Source organism: Podarcis erhardii (assembly GCF_964252035.2).
Source record: "Podarcis erhardii genome assembly, chromosome: 4".
Classification (NCBI taxonomy): Eukaryota; Metazoa; Chordata; class Lepidosauria; order Squamata; family Lacertidae; genus Podarcis; species Podarcis erhardii.
The window spans coordinates 26,174,707-26,191,897 of record NC_138508.1 but is presented as its reverse complement, the minus strand read 5'-3'; the positions used below and the strand labels follow the sequence as shown (position 1 = coordinate 26,191,897).

General features: G+C 41.6%; 1 protein-coding gene across 4 annotated transcripts in view; it reads left to right on the top strand.

The window, feature by feature from the left end:
• SPATA13 (spermatogenesis associated 13) overlaps nucleotides 1-17,191 on the top strand; it is a 99,798-nt gene that overhangs the window by 62,230 nt on the left and 20,377 nt on the right. For 2 of the 4 annotated variants that reach the window (XM_081860099.1, XM_081860100.1), the window contains exons 3-4: nucleotides 8,102-8,455; nucleotides 12,828-12,972. In XM_081860099.1, the coding sequence (XP_081716225.1) occupies nucleotides 8,102-8,455; nucleotides 12,828-12,972 (499 nt within the window). The remainder of the gene's footprint in view (nucleotides 1-8,101; nucleotides 8,456-12,827; nucleotides 12,973-17,191) is intronic. The other 2 variants (XM_081860101.1, XM_081860102.1) reach the window with 1 other exon arrangement.

The following is a 17,191-nucleotide window of genomic DNA, read 5'->3' as shown; positions in this document are numbered from 1 at the left end:
ACCTATGTTGGCGCAGGAAAACACAGAAGACTTAAGTTGCAGCCTTTTGAGGTTGCCAGATTATTATGCAGTTCTCATACTTGGTGAACGTGTGAAGTCATGCTTTGAAACGGATAGGAAAACCAAGATAAATGAAAACAACACTGCACATTTTCTTCCATATTGTACTAGGGTCCTTTGAAACAGTCTGTTTGTGTTCTCAATCTGCCATCTAGTGGTGAGATACTTTAAAGCAGAACTTGCCATGCATATTTGACAGGTTTGATTTTCAGTTTGGGGTTTTATCAGCCATCCAGAATACTCCCTTACATATGCGCAACATCATGCTTTGCTTTTGTAATTTGAGACTCCAGTGCAGAATTTTGAAACTCCCCATAACTTGATATCCTCCACAAATGTGTCTGCTTCCATCTGAAAGCTGTCCAAGTTAGTGGCTATTGCTACATTGTCTGGAAGCAAATTCCATCATTTGATTGTGTGCTATGTGAAGAAGTACTTCATTTTGTTTGTCCTGAACCCCCACCCCCCACCATACAGCTTCACTGGATGACTCTGGGGTCTGGTATTTAGGGGGCAGAATTCATGGTTATCAGTTCAGAGAGTGACAATCCAACTTCATTCTGTTCTCCTTTCATGGGTTGCAGGGTTGCAGCTCGTAACATCAGCAGCAAAAAAATCCAGGTACTATTGTGATATGGTAGCAAGAACATAACCTTATTCATGGCCACCATGCTTCTGTTTGTTTATCATCCCACAACTGGGCGTTTACGTCTACAAAAAGAGAAGTAAAAATTTACACAGGAAACATTTACCTTTCTAGAATGTACTTTGTAAATGAATGTGTAACTGGCTAGGACTTTGTCCTAAAAGGTCCAATATACATAGTTAAAATAAAATAAATAATAGGATAGGTCTTGAATCTTTCTATTTCATTTTGAGAATTTGAAATACAGTGGTACCTCGGGTTAAGTACTTAATTTGTTCCGGAGGTCCGTACTTAACCTGAAACTGTTCTTAGCCTAAAACACCACTTTAGCTAATGGGGCCTCCTGCTGCTGCTGCTGCGCCGCCGGAGCACGATTTCTGTTCTCATCCTAAAGCAAAGTTCTTAACCCAAAGTATTATTTCTGGATTAGCGGCGCCTGTAACCTGAAGCGTATGTAACCTGAAGCATATGTAACCTGAGGTACCACTGTAGTGTATTGGCTTATTTGGGTTTATTATTTTGGTTTCTGAACCACTAGAAAACCCAACAGTTATGTTTTCCAGAAAGTTGCCCCTATGTTACCAGGAGATAGAAAATCTCTGCCCCCTGCCCCAGTTGTCATGCTTATGAACTTATGAAACATGACGTATTTCTATAACTGCTATACTATTCCCGTTACTATTCTGTTACATGATGTGGACAATTGTATCTTTTTTAGACCAATCATACGTTTTGAACAATACGTAGTTGGCATACCTGTGTGAGCACTTAATACTACTGTAACCAATAGTCTAAAAACTAAAAACCATATCCATATAGAAATAAATTCCCTGATTTCAAAAAGGGGAATCATATCCCGCAGTACCTGTTCTCAAGATTGCAACCTTAGATTATGTTGGCTGGGGGTGGTGGTGGGGAAACAGCTTTGAATATTTTAGTAAAGGGGGAAAGATTTCAACAGCTATCATCAAATAATTTGCCTGCTACCCAAAAAGCATTTTTTAAAGGCATAATAAGCAACTGTTCTCATAGCAACAACTTGAGATTGGGAGGCAAGGCCACTGCTGCAATTTAGGTTATGAATCATTCTATCAATTCTTTGTTCTCATCAAACTGAAATGAAACATTAAAGGCATTAATGTAATAACGAAGTTCCAGTCTCAGGAGATTAGAGAAGTATCCAAAGCAAAAGAGGGTGGGAAACCTTCTTTGGGCCATTAATGATAGCATTGTTCTTTTCTCGCAAACTGCCTTAGCCAGCTTGGATGTTAAAAACTTTGCATTCCTTGGCACAGCCATCAACCAAGAAACGCCAACGAAATGGGCATGGGAACTGGAATGAGCGCAAGCTGAAAAGGGAAGTGGTCAGTGACAAGCTAACTTGAGCAGGAGAACACAGAGAAGTAGGCAATAAAGGGAGATGATGATATGGGAAGTCATAAGAAGAGCAGAGTCCTGAAGCTGGAAAAGACCAAAGGCCCATCTAGTCCATCACTCTGTTCCCACAGTGGCCAACCAGATGCCTGTGGGAAGCTGAGCACAACCCCACTCTTCCCCACTTGCAACTGGTATTCCAAAGCATAAAAGTCCTGTTTTGGAAGAGCCTAAAGAGGCCATGTGCAGGTAATTTGGACCTAGCCTGGGACTTAGCCTTGTCTAAGAATGCAGAATATGTTGACACTTTGCTGTGCCGTGAAAAAGCTGGTGGATGTGATCCTGGCTTTAAAAAGAAAATCACCTAAAGGACTCTGATGACCACCTAGCCGCAGTCAGATGGAGAAGATGCCAGTTACGTCCTGGTGTATAACCATGAAACACTTTTAATTCAGCTTAATACCAGCAGCAAGAATTTAGCATTTATAGTTTGGAGGCAGAAGTTGGAGCCGAGCGAATTTGGCGACAAAAACTTGTCAAGGTAATGGCTACAAGATGTCAGTTGGACAATTTTCCCTAATAAGATGAGTTAAGATTTAAGGGTCCTGGTGGGGTTGTACAGCTGAAGATAAGGATGATGTGTCTGTAAGGCTTACCATAGAAATAATATCTTTGATGTGATGTATGTCAGGGCAGGCTATACCTGCAAAACATTGTTCTTTTCTTTACCAGCTACAGGCACAGAATTAGCAATGGTATTCTGTTTCATCATAGCAGGTGGTGCGTATCTGGAATTAAGCAAGTGTTCATTGATTTGTTCTTCCTAGTTACTTAGGCAAGCAGAATTTGGGCAGTTATATAAAGTCTCAAGCAGGTGGAGCAGGCTGTAGACTCAACAGGGAGAGTGCTTTTTTTTTATTTATTTATTTATTTATTTATTTTTTTTTGCTACCTGATTCCCATCTCTTTCTATATGTATATCAGCTCTACAGCAGGTGGGCAATGGATTGGGGAGATGCATGGATAATTTTGTTCTTTCACTTCAGGTGTGAAAATAGCCTGAGCTTGGCACTGGGAAGGTGGGTGGGAGCCAGTTTGCTTTGATCATAGGCTGTGGTTCTATAAAGTTATTTTCAGGTTATGCATAATTGCATATACATTCAATCTTAATTTCTTTATATAAAAAAACAACTTTCCAAATATCCTACCTCTTGCTGTTCTTTTTCTCTACTTTTAGACCCTTTCAGCAGGTGTTTCCTTTTAAAATGAAGCCCTGTGTAAGTTGCTGATTCTTCTTGCACAATGGAGGAAGTATATTCGAAAGGTTAGGCAATCTAGCATTGAGGAACGTGTTTCATTTTCCAATTTGCTTTTGTACACACATGAATGGTACACATTAGAACTCTGCATGTACACTGAGTATTCCTTTCTCTCTCTCTTGCGGGTAGGAATTAAAAGGAAAGTGGTATTTTAAGTTTTCTTGCGCAATTTTTGGTGATGGACTTAAGTGACTTCTGAGAGGTTAGAAAGCCAGCTGTGGGCAGACTGCATCCTGTCACCTCACAGCTATTACCTTTCAGTTCTTCAGGACTTTAAAACTTTAAACTCTTTGCAGGATCTTTGGATCACACATGTCTGCCTGTCACTCCCTTGTTCAGCACTTGGGACTGGTTGAGTCAACACATGTTTACTGCTGAATGCCTGCAGCATCTGGCAATGGCATTGCCACTGATAGAACTCTCTCAGACCATGCAAAGGTCCATTTTTAAATCCCTGATATCTCCACATAAAAGCTTCTCAGGTTGGCAATACCCTGCCTAAGAACCTTAGAATGCTGTTGCCATTGGGAGTATACTAGTAGCCACTGATAGCTTTATTCTCCATGACAGCCTTTCTCAACCTTGGGTCCCCAAGTTGTTGTCGCACTACAAGCCATCATTCCTAGCTAGCAGAGGCTACCCCATGGTCAGGGGTGATGGGAGTTGTAGTCCAACAACACATGAGGACCCAAGGTTGAGAGAGGCTTCTCCAAGGGATGGAGAACCTGTGGCCTCCAGATGTGCTGGGCTCCCAACTCCCTTTAGCTGTCAACCCAGGGTGGGGCAGCTGTGAAAGGCAAATCCCATGCTAGGGATTGTTGGGAAAGGAATTGAAAATAAAACTAACAATAATCAAAATACCAACATCTATGGTGCGACTGCATTTGGAATGCTGTGTGCGGTTCTGGTTGGCTCACTTCATAAAGTTATTGTAGAGTCGGGGAAAGGTTCAGAATATGATAACCCAAATGATCGAGGGGATGGAGCAACTCTCCAGTGAGGAAAGGTTGTACCATTTGGAGCTTTTTATTCTAGGGAAAAGGCAAATGAGGGGGTGACATGATAGCAATTTATAAAATTATGAATGACATGGAGAAAATGGATGGGGGGGGGATTGAATGAAGAAACTGCCAGCCGGAGGAAGCGCTTTTGTGAGGGTCCCCTTGAAAGGGGATGTGGAGAAACCTAAAGTGGATTTTTCTGCACAATGGGCACGTTCTCTGATTCTACAGTTTGGCTGGCAAAGAAGGTTGAGTGGGTCTTTAATCTCTTATAAAGAGAGATGGTAGAATTCAGGTCTGTGTGAGAGTCATGCTGTATGCCCTGTAAGCCTGCTTCTTTAGCTGTAAATTTGGGAGGAAAGGTGGATAAACTTTCAGTAGTGACTGAAATGCACTTTGCACATGCTCTCAGACAATTCCTCTCCTATATTGTAGGACTTTGGTGCTGAATGTATCTTATTGGCCTTTTGTCAGGGGAGCCTTAGCACAAACGGAGTCCTAGCCGATGTACACTTTCTCCTTTTGAAAAAAAATATGTGCATGTTCAGACGGGGTTCCCTTATTTCTTAACTCAGTCTTGTAGCCACTAAGTTTAGTGCAGGGATATGGAACCCTTGTCCTGTCCAGATTTGAGCTACAGTTTCTATCAGCGCCAGCCAGCATGGCCAATGGGAGTTGTAGTCCGACAATGTCTGGAAGGCACAGGATTCCATGTCCCGGCACTAAGCAATATACAAATGTTTCTAAGTAAAATACAGAAATCAAAGAAAGTTGGACTTCTGTGCAGCCAACTCAGAACAGGCTGTTCTCTACTTCTGTGATATGGGCAGAGTGGGCAGGTCATAATCTCTTCTGATTGTTCACCAGGTTTTATTGCTTAAGACAGGGCAATAATAAATAGCACACAAAAAGAGGACATGTGACGTGTCCTTTCCCTGGTTTTAAGGTACAAGGTCATGGAAATGAACACTTTGCCTGGCTAAGCTACGCTGTGAGTTGTGCTTGTCTTTCCAGCTCATTTGTGAAATTAAATGGGAACGACAGAAGAATGACTTTAGTCAACTCTTTGATGTCCCAATGTGTGTGCGGGGCTCTTATGTCTCTGTCCAATGACAAAGTAAGTTGATGGTTTCGTATATGATTTTCCTGCCTGGGTACATAATTGTAAGGGCAAGCCCTTAAGTGGTGTGAAGCAATGCGCAACTCTGTTTAAATTCAGGAGGGTTACTTTGATTTTAGACAGCAATATGGATTTATACGACAAAAATATTGAGTCTTAGTGACTTCTTTATGAAATGAAATAAAGATGGTACAAGAATGTCTCCAGTCAGCTTTTCACTATCTTGAATTTAACACTCCAGAATGAAGGACTTACTTCTGAGTAAACATGCTTGCCTGCAGTTTTGTGCACACTTACCTAGAGTAAACCCTATTGAACATAGTGGGGCTTGCTTCTGTGTAAACATGCATAGGCTAAGGCAGCATATAGCACATGTTTACTCAGAAGTACCGTAAGTCCCACTGTATTCAGTAGGGCTTACTCTTTTGCAAGTGTGCTTATGATTGCAGCCTTGGTAGTTGTGATTTTAAAAAACACACCTTTAGTTGTGATATGTGCAGCTACTCACTGTCACTGTTTACTGTATTGTTTAGTGCAGAGTGTTTCACTTTGTTTCTGATCTTCTAAATATTTATGCCACTCTTTCCCAACCTGGTGCACCCCAGATGTTTTTGGACTATGCCTGTCAGCTTCAGCCAGCATGGCCAGTTGGCAGGGATGATGGAAATTGTAGTTCAAAAAATCTGGAGAGCCTCAGGTTGGGTGAGGCTGATTTAGTCCATGAAAATACTGTTGATGGAATATATGGCATAATAAGATGCTATGGGGAGGTGCAGGAAGCTCAGGTGACGGACCAAAATTAATTCCTTTCCAATTACGGTCCGTGTAGAATCTTAATTTAAAGCTCATTTCAACACAGAATGGAAGCTGTGGTTTATATCTGCTAGTTTACCCATTTTTCCAATCCCAGCATGTTGCAAGTAAAAAATAAGACAAAGTGAATTAAGCCAGAATTTAACAAGTCTTACTGGCATACCAATATCAGGGCTACAAAGTAGGGACAATGTTGTTGATCACAGAGGTTGTAAGATGTTACACCTTAGAGAAATGGATAATTCATAAGCCGATAAAGATTTGATGAAATGGTCAGGTTAAGTATCGTACTTTGGGGCTGGGCCAGCCTGTAAGGTCAGGATGTTGCCTGATGTCTTGTACCTGGGTTTTCATTCCATTGCCCAATGTAGTGGAGGTGAGAGCTGTCTTCTCCTGGCTTCCATCCCGCTTCTGCCATATATATAGAATGCTGCAAGCACTGCTGTCTTGCGAGAGGAGCAGCTTCCTATGATACTAAATATTACAGTTTTGTTTTTAATTGTTATACTTTTAGGATAACATGAAAAATACTTACTTTGCAACTAATACCGAGGGTTGCAGTCCAGGGGATCTGGTGTGGCTAGTACAAAAAGAAAAAAGAAAAAGGCTCCTTAGTATAGTAGCCGTCACAGAATAATTTGTGGATGATCAAGGTATTAATGCTCTGGGAAGGAGAAGTAAATTATCTGCAAAACTGTGAAATGAGTGGGAGTCTACTTCTCATTTTCTGTAATGGCACCCTTCAAAGCGACAAATGTCAGTGTTAAATAGTAATTGCAAAATAATAGTAACTTCAGACACTGGGATGCATCAACACTTTTACTTCTACCAGTTTACTGGTAGATTCCCTTGTATGTATGCACTTCTTTCTTTTGTCACGATCTGGACAGTAATGTCTCCGCCTTCATTTACATTGGAATTTTATGTGTATGTTTGACCCACTTTCATTGTGGAAACAAACAATGGGAGCTGTATCTGATCTCTCTTTCTCTGAAGGAAATCACCTTCAGACCATTTAAGATTTAACCTTGTGCTTAGGTTTCATTGCGGGCAGTTTTGCTGCAGTTCTGGACTAGAGGGCAACGTAGCAGCCCTTTGCTTTCTGCTCACAGCATCATAGTCATGAGTTAACTTCCACCTTGTTGCCTAGTGCAAGCAATGAGAGCATCTGTGGCAACTGCGTCAGTTAGGGAGATGCAGGCAGCTACCCTTTCCCAGGAGACCGAACTCTCTGAAGCCACTGTCCAACAGGTGATGCTCCCTTGGCAACAGCTTATGGTTTGTCTAGAGTGGGATAAACGATGAGTTGGGGCAGAACACAAAGCCAAACAATGGCTTAGCTCACAGCAGCAAAGCAACAGAGGAGGAGCAGAGCAACAGTGACCTGCCTGGGAGCCCCATATATGTTTATCTGCAACAAACCATGGTTTGGCTTAGTCCTTTGTGCAAACTGGGGGACTACTGAGCTAGGCGGACCAATGGTCTGAGTTGGTATACAGCAAATTCCTATGTTTCTAAGTTATGAACAATTCTTTGTGTAGGGTTTTAACTTTCCAATTATTGTTTATGTGGTTCCATTATATGTATTGGTCTAGCTACTGAATGGCATCCTGGGATGAAGGGCAGCTAATCACTTGAACAAATAAATAGCTCCAAATGTCTGGAGGGCACCAGATTGGGGGAGGCTGTGTTGTACCATGTGAAGGATATAGATTATTACATCTTTTAAGTGCTTTTGGTTTATTTGACCTGTTCACGTTTAAAAAAGGTTGTTACTGATGATCACTGGAAGAAGGCCCCATATCAGGATGAAGAAAGAACAGACACTCAAAAAGTCACACCCAGAAGATGGGGCTCTGGAAAAAGATCCCGTCCTCGGCCCCTCTCAGATTACGGCCAGTTGGCAATTAGGAGTTTCTCAATACCAGAAGATTCCGTTGCTATGGAGTCTCAGAAAATGGATTGTGTGGATGCTGACATTGAGCCCGGATCGCCTTCTGCTGAGCCGGGAACCTGTATGGTAGCCAGTCAAAGAGCGCGCAAAAGAAGACCCATCTCTGTCATTGGTGGGGCCAATTTCTATGAGAACCAAACAGAAGAAATAACAGACCTCCTTACACAAGTAAGACACAAAATGCACAATCAAAAGATCCTCCTCCTCCTTCCTTGCCTGTAACCTTCAAGTTAGAATTAGTGGACACCTCCTTTTCTTTCCTTCTGCTTATCCCAAATCACCATCATTCTTCTAAAAAGCATGACATCAGACTAATTAATGCTTCTCAATGGATGATTGTTCCTTTGTGGTGTACACTAACTTTCCTCCTTTCTGGATGCTGATACTTGAGGCTTAGAAATATTTATATCTCTTGTATATCTAAGTATGACCTATATAATCAACAATACAGGTTGTTGTTGCATATAAATTTCAGTATTAACGTGTATTAATTGTGTTTCTTAGGCCTTTGAAAGTGTTTATTAGCTTAGAAATATTTATTGGCACTAATTCTGGCATTTGCCCAACAACCATAGGGAAATGTGCAATAGAGTTATTAAGGGACTCTCTTATAAACCAGAGTGTTAAAGATAGTGCCTTGTATCTAGTACTAGTGACTACAAGGCTTGTGGCACCTTAAAGACTTAATACATTTATTGTGGTATAAACTTTTGTGAACAGAACGATACATAAAAGGATCCTATAACCATGCAGGCATATATCACCCCTGAGTACTAACAACCTACCAATTCATTTATTTTCCTGCTATTCATTCAGAAGAAAAACCAAATTAACAGACAACACATCAGTAAAATCTAAAAAACAATCCTAAGAATCTGATGTAGCAGACGTCAACATTTACAGACCCAAATCCACATTTACAGACCCAGATCCACCATGCATGTACCCAGGGACCCATTTCTTCATTTTGTTATGGTATATTTGTAGAACCCACCTTGATCATGCTAGGACCCAGTAGTGAGTCCTGACCAATCAGCTGAAGATGCATGTATCTGATGAAGTGGACTCTACAGAAACATATGCCACAATAAATGTATTGATCTTCAAGATGCCAAATACCTTAAATAACTTCGTTCTTTTTGCTACAGCAAGTTAACATGACTACCTGTCTCTGGAGTTAGTACTAGGTGACATGTTGCAGAAAGGACCAATAACATATGTGAAATTTGACTAATTGTTGACTTCTGGTCCAGTTGTGTTCATATACCACTGTGGGCTTAGCTCTGTCCTTATTCAGCTTTTCAAACTCTTTATCACTAACCAACACCTAGGGTAGCTTGCAGAAATATGCCAAAAGCTTCGTTCATCCCATGGCACAATCAGAAGTGGACAGGAATTCAGTGTGGGCTAGCTTTTTCATGCACAGGCTGAGATGGTTGTGTGAACTGGACCTGAGACAGGAAATTAACTCTTAGGTTATTTCTCCCCAGATATGGCTGCAACTATATCTCTGCATACCAGCAAAGAATGTTGCACGCTAATCAAAGTGACATTGACCTAGCTAAATTTGAATACTGTAACATTTTTAGAGGTTGCACAGAAGCACAAGTCCCATATCTGCCTCTGTCTTGGAAAAAAGCAACATCTAAATTTGCCCTTTCTTCATGGAAAATGAATAGGTAGTCCATGACTACCACAGTCTAAATGTGTATTTTGATCCATCTTTTAAAGCTAGAAACTTAATACTTCTCTTAAAAGATGGTCTGTAAATAGTTGGGTTTAACAAAGAGCCTGTTTTGCTGTACTGACTTTGGTTCAAGTTATATAAAATATAATTTGTAAATGAATGAAGTTTGAACAGAATTAACTGAAATTTCATTTTCTAACATTCTGGAAACTTTAAAAAGAATGTACCCTATTTTTATTTTTCAAGTGTTCAGACATACAGACATTTCCATTTCCTTTTAGCACAACGCCTCCTGCTGGGAAGCTCTTTAACAGTGGGAAAAGGAAACATTCATACAAAGATACAGCCTTCTCACTAATTTAAACCACGATAGAGAGTTGTATTGTTTCTTTTGTGAAAATGAATGGGTTTCTAACAGACATCTTATATATGCGTAGAGCTTCAGATGTGCCCTTAGCCTTCAAATATTCTAAAAATAAAAAATTGTCTTGTTCGTCCTTCATGAAAAAAAGTTTTGCTTTGGAAGGGCCTTTGCATGGCATCCAGAAATCTTCACTTTGGCATTTATCAATTCTCTTGTGATGGGTCTTTGGCTTCATACTTTATAATAACTCTCATCACCAGATTGTCATGAAAAGATTACCAGAAATGGAGTCTTCTTACTATGGATGTGACGGGAATGTTGTTTCACTGTTTTTTGGTGTGTGTTTTTTTTGGTGTTTTTTTTAATAAGCTTTCCAGCAAGGCGAGATATTTGCTTTCCTCCCTAATTCAGATTTTCTGCAGTGTATTTAAGGAGGAAATTCTTCACACTTCTGATTTCTCCTCCACATAGGATGCTATCCAGAGGTACTGTTCCTGACAGCATAGTCTATTCTGAGTCTGACTCTGGGCTTATCCACACTTAACTTTCTCTGCTCTTTCCAGGCATGGTCTGTGATTTAAAGCTCTATATCTGAGCACTCCTCCCCCTCCCCAGTTCTTTTCCTGCAAAAAAGCCCACTCTTTAAAGCTCAATCGGAGCAAACACCAATCCGTGGTAAACCTGAATTGACATTTGCTACGAATCAGCTTTAAAGAGCAGGTTTTTGCAGTCAAGGTAAAATAAATCAGAGCATTAAAGCATGGACCCTCATGCCTGAAAGAGTGGGGCAAAAGGTAAGTGTGGATAAACCCTCTTATATAGGTATCACCCATATTTTGTTCTCATTGGATAGCATTCAGCAAGTCTGCCAGTTATACTGGCACTTTTAAAACTTAATCTTCTTGTAAAATTCTACTTTGCTGAAATTCTGGAGACAAATTCAAAGGTACGGGACCACTCTGAAGGTAGGTATATTCTTATTATTACTGATGCTAAGAAGAGGAATCAATTCTCAAGGCTTGGATTTTGTTCAGCACAAATGTACTAATTACTTAAAGAAGAGTTTAAGTGCCACACTTGGTAATATCCTAAGTATAAACAAATTCACAACAAGCAATAAATTAGCTTTTTCTTGAAAGTAAGACCTGCTGAAAACTGGTATTAGTTTGTTTTTTTTAATTGAAGTGTTGGGTTAGATAAGAGAATTGAAAGAGATTTATATGAATCACTAGATATGATGGATTTAAACAACAATAATAAAACATAGCAATCAAAGAATTGCTTGAGGGAGATTTTTGTTAAGATGATATTTTTATTTAAGAGAAATCAGGAGGAAACACACAAGCTCCAGCAGAGTGTCAGAAAACCCAAAGCAAAGCCCTTGTTGACCTTTATTTTATTTGCTTGGGAATTCGGTGCAGGGAAAGCTCTGTTCTATAAGAATCCTTGTTTCGTGCTAGAGGGTCAGTTAAGGTTTCCAGAGAGGCAGCATTTAAGTTTTGATAACTAGTATAGCCTTCTGAGAAGGAATATGTGCTTGAAAAGCTGTGAAAATGTGCAGAACAGAGTAGCAAATAGAGTTTAGTGTGAAGGTTTTTAATGTAAAGTGTGACTGGGAGCAAACACTTTAGAAAGTGCAATCAAGTAAAGGGGAAAGGCAAAGAACAGTATTCATTTTATTATATCATATTATATAATATAAGAAAATAATCAAAGTGCTTACATTTAAACACTTAGAGAATCAGTTGCATGGAATGTGTTACTTAAAAGTGCATCTATAAACCTAATCAGTGCTTTTTAATATAGGGAGAAAGATAGAGGGGCCCATAATAAAAACCCAGAGACCTTTTTCCTTTCAACTTTGCTAAACCTCTATAGGCAGCTGGTTCAAGTTTCACCATCACCTGCAGGTGGTCACCAGGGAAAGAGCTTTTTCAGTTGTAATGCCTTAGCTCTGAGTGCTAGTTAACTGAGTCAGCCAGCCATTCTGTCCTCTGTAATACGCCATTGCATTCATTCACACACACACCTGGTTTTTTGTTCTTCCCAACATCTAGTTAGTATTCTATGCCTCCTGAGCATGCTCAGCACACCCCCTTAGGGTTTATTTCCCCTAAAATGGGTTGTTGTTTTTTGCTGGGGGGAGAGAAGGCATTGCTTCTGCAAACCTCGTGGTTTCCCCAAAGCCTGCTGCGACAGATGATGATGATGATATTAATTTTATTTCTACCCCACCCATCTGACTGCCCCAGCCACTGCTTTGCGTAAGCAACAACACTCACCTCCAAACATCAGAAATAGATGGAATGATGGACATTTACAATTACATGGAACCCTAATGTTGATTTACTGCAGTAGAGTGCTGAGAACACTTTTCTTTTGCCTATGTAAACTACTTCATTTCTAAACAGTGTTTTCTGCACAGCTTGGTTGGACTTCCAGGTAGATTTCTTTGGTAACAAGCTTTCTTTGTTTTCCTTTTTTTTTAGCCAGTTGCACGCCCTCCGGTACCAGCACATCAGGTTCCTCCTTATAAAGCTGTCTCAGCCAGATTCCGCCCCTTTACCTTTTCTCAAAGTACACCCATCGGTCTGGATAGAGTTGGATGTAAGCGGCAAATGAGAGCATCCAATGGTGAGTTTCACAGGAGGCCAATGGATAATAAACTTACAAGTTATTCAATGGTTGCTCTAATCAGTGGTGGCACCCAGATTGCTGAACTCTCTCCCATCTACTCTGGCAGATTAGCCTTCCATTTGGATTTATGTTTGCTTTATATCACCTGATTTATGGTTCTTAAAATTTGGGTCATCTGTATCCTGTATGGTTATTCTTTTATTCTTTTTCATAGTTTATGGCATGGATAGGCAAACTAAGGCCCAAGGGCCAGATCCGGCCCAATCACCTTCTAAATCCAGCCCACAGACAGTCCGGGAATCAGTGTGTTTTTACATGAGTAGAATGTGTCCTTTTATTTTAAATGCATCTCTGGGTTATTTGTGGGGCCGGCCTGGTGTTTTTACATGAGTAGAATGTGTGCTTTTATTTAAAATGCATCTCTGGGTTATTTGTGGGGCATAGGAATTTGTTCATTTTTTCCCCTTCAAAATATAGTCCCCCCCCCCAAGGTCTGAGGGACAGTGGACCTGTTGAAAAAGTTTTCTGATCCCTGGTTTATGGTGTTGGTTTCGGTGTATTTTGCTTAAAAAATTACAGACATTCCTCAGAGATACTTCAGGTTCAGTTCCAGACCACCGCAGTAAAGCAAATATCACAATAAAGCAAGTTTAACTTCTCCCACAGAGTTGTTATGAAGGTTAAAAATGAGAAAACCATTACAGCAGTTGTTACACTGAAATTCTTCATTTCCCCCCATGCAAAACCCTAATATCATCACTGTGAGGCTTATAATGGGGTTAGCCACTTCCCACAAAAAAAGACCATTGTTGTTTTCACACACAGATTTTCACACACAGATTGCCCAACAGTGAGGATGAGGTGTGTTATGTTCTTGGACGTCAGGTCTTGTTCCTTATGGACTTGAATAAAGTCATGCTTTTGTTTGGCAACTTGATCTGGAATCTTGTGCATGGCTTAAATCTCACCAATGCAATGAAATTTAAGAGGCCCAGCTGTGTGCAGAATTATGCCTTGGTTTTCAGATGTTTGAATGGGATGGTCCCTTGATGTATCAGTCTGTGAATGAAGCAGGCATATGCTTTTTGTTCTCCAGCTGTGTTTATCAAGCAAGCCAGCCATTTCTTGGGATAAGGATGACTTTTCTAACCTAGTACAGTGGTACCTCAGTTGTCGAATGCAATCTGTTCTGGAAGACTGACTTCCGAAACATTTGACAACTGATGCGCAAAGGGAGGCCTGCAAAGTCAATGGAGAAAATAGGGGGGGAAACGCAGCAGTAGCTGTTCGACTTCTGACGCATGTTCAAAAAACAGAAGCCTTTACTTCTGAGTTTTTGGCATCCGAAAACTGGAATGTTCAGCTTCCAAGACGCTCAGAAACCGAGGTACCACTGTATTGTATTCCACTTGCTTTTGGACCACATCACCCATCCTCCTTGCCTGGTTGGGACCAATGAATATTCAGAGTCTGATGGTATCAGGAGGCCACAGGGCTGGGGATGGCTGCTTTAAAGGGCATTTAGACAAACTCATGGAGGAGAAGTTTCTCAACAGCCATGATAGTTAAGTGAAACATATTTCAGTAGCAGTATCCCTCTGAATACCAGATTCTGGGGACGCAAGCAACTTGAAGTTGAAGTTGAACAGAGGGCTGTTTCCTCTGTTCCCTGCTTCCTAGAGGCATTTAACTGGCCGCTGTTGGGATCAGGATACTGGGTGAATTCTCAGTCTGGTCCAGCAGGGCTCTTTCTATGTGCTCATGTCTGCTGATACAGAAGGACAGATGGCGGTATCTTCATGACTGGGCAGCCGCTTTCAAATGAGAGAGAAATGCAGATTCTTATCAGCAAGAAGGGTAGAGACTTTCATTTAATCCCTGGCTTCTTGTTTTCCATTACAGCCAGCGGCTTTCAGGAAGCCACGTGACTTCTGTGGCTGTTTGGTGCTGTTTGTGTGCAGCAGGGGCCTCCAGGGTCTGGGTCTTTTGAGCTGGTCAATAGTGTAAGGATGTGGGGGCTGGAAATGTCTCAGCTAAATAACTGAGCTGCATTGTCTCTGAAAAAGAAACAAGACCAGAGTTTTGCCAGTCATAGCTGGTGTTGAATGCGCTTTATGGATGAATGAGTGGAACGCTCTTACAATACCAGATATTACCGTATATACTCGAATATAAGCCGACTTTTTCAGCATATTTTTTATGCTGAAAAAGCCTGCCTCAGCTTATACTCAAGTGAGGTGGGCGGCTGCGGTGGGACGAGTGGCGAGAAAGGAGCCGCTACCCGCATCTCGCAAGGGCAGGCTCAGGAGCCGCAGCTGGGAGAGGCGCTGCTCTGCACTGTGCCTCTCCCAGCCAGGCTCCTATGCCTGCTCTTGCAAGCGGCAGAGGCGGCGGTGGAGGGACGAGTGGCTGCTCCTTCCTCCTCCACCGCCTTTGCCACTGTCGGCGGCGGAGGAGGAGCGACCAGCCCGAAAGCAGCCCTTTCAGGCTGCTCCTTCCTCCGCCTTTGCCACTGTCGGCGGCAGTGGAGGAGGAACGAGCAGCCCAAAAGGAGCCCTTTCAGGCTGCTCCTTCCTCCGCCTTTGCCCCTCTCGGCGGCGGAGGAGGAGTGAGCAGCCCGAAAGGAGCCCTTTGGGGCTGCTTGTTCTTTCCCCTCCGCTGCTGCCACCCCCAGGTTTGTGGTGTGGTGAACTGGCTTATACTTGAGTCAATAAATTTTCCCAATTTTTTGTCCTAAAATTATGTGCCTCGGCTTATATTTGGGTCGGCTTATACTCGAGTATATACGGTATTTATTTTTTAATAGGCAATCCCAAATGCAGAAAGATAAAAAGGGCAAGCCACACTTATTAGGAATATAGGAAGCTGCCTTATACTGAGTCAGACCATTGGTCCATCTAGCTCAGTATTGTCTGCACTGACTGGCAGCAGCTCTCCAGAATTTCAAATAGGAGTCTCTCCCAGCCCCCTGGAGATTGGACCTGGGCCCCTGCTGCATGCAAAGCAGATGCTCTACTACTGATCTAGGACTCTTCTTCGTTTTAAATGCTTTTTATTGGATTTTAATATATAGTCACAAACATCAAATTCTTTTAAACACATTACAGAGATTATGTGCTCAGACATAACTTATTCATATCTGTGCCTATAACAAAAACAAACTAAGAAAATAGTACAGTAATAGTTGGAGAAAGTAGCAACAAATGTACCATCATCTATAAATCATACAATTTACCATTACATAAACAGAGAATTTATATGTGTACCAGTGCACTATTATAAAACCGTCAGCTTTAACTAAGTTCCCTTATTGCGTTAGGGAAGGGATCAGCAAGACTATATACAAGTCTTATTGTATTAACGAAATCCATTTATATGCAGGAGGTTGGGTTTGACCATGTTCTGTCTTGTTTACATGCATAATAAAGTTAAGCCACACTGAGATGAACTTGTTCTTTTTACTCTGACCTCAAGAAACCCATAATATATACATTAATTTCTCTAAAAAGGCTGTTTCTTAAAATCTTACTTTACCAATATATGATATCAGCACCAGCATGGTCCCTCCAGAAACAGGTGATGATAATAATAATAATAATAATAATAAGCCACTCTGGGCGGCTCCCAACAGAATATTATTATTAATAATAAAAGCAATAAAAGATCAAACATAAAAAACTTCCCTAAACAGGGCTGCCTTCAGATGTCTTCTAAAAGTTTATGTCAGCATCCTCAAACATGCTCAAAAGGGCAAGTTGGGGGGAGGGTACATCATGGTTGCCTGTAATTGCATTGATTTCTTGGAAAACAGGATGAACTATGGCTCTTCTTCATTCTGAGGTTTTTATGAAGGGACGCGGGTGGCACTGTGGGTAAAACCTCAGCGCCTAGGACTTGCCAATCGCATGGTCGGCGGCTCGAATCCCCGCGGCGGGGTGTGCTCCCGTCGTTCGGTCCCAGCACCTGCCAACCTAGCAGTTTGAAAGCACCTCCAGGTGCAAGTAGATAAATAGGGACCGCTTACCAGCGGGAAGATAAACGGCGTTCCGTGTTCTGCGCTGGCTCGCCAGATGCAGCTTGTCACGCTGGCCACGTGACCCGGAAGTGTCTGCGGACAGCGCTGGCTCCCGGCCTATAGAGAGAGATGAGCACACAACCCTAGAGTCTGGCAAGACTGGCCCGAACGGGCAGGGGTACCTTTACCTTTACCTATGCC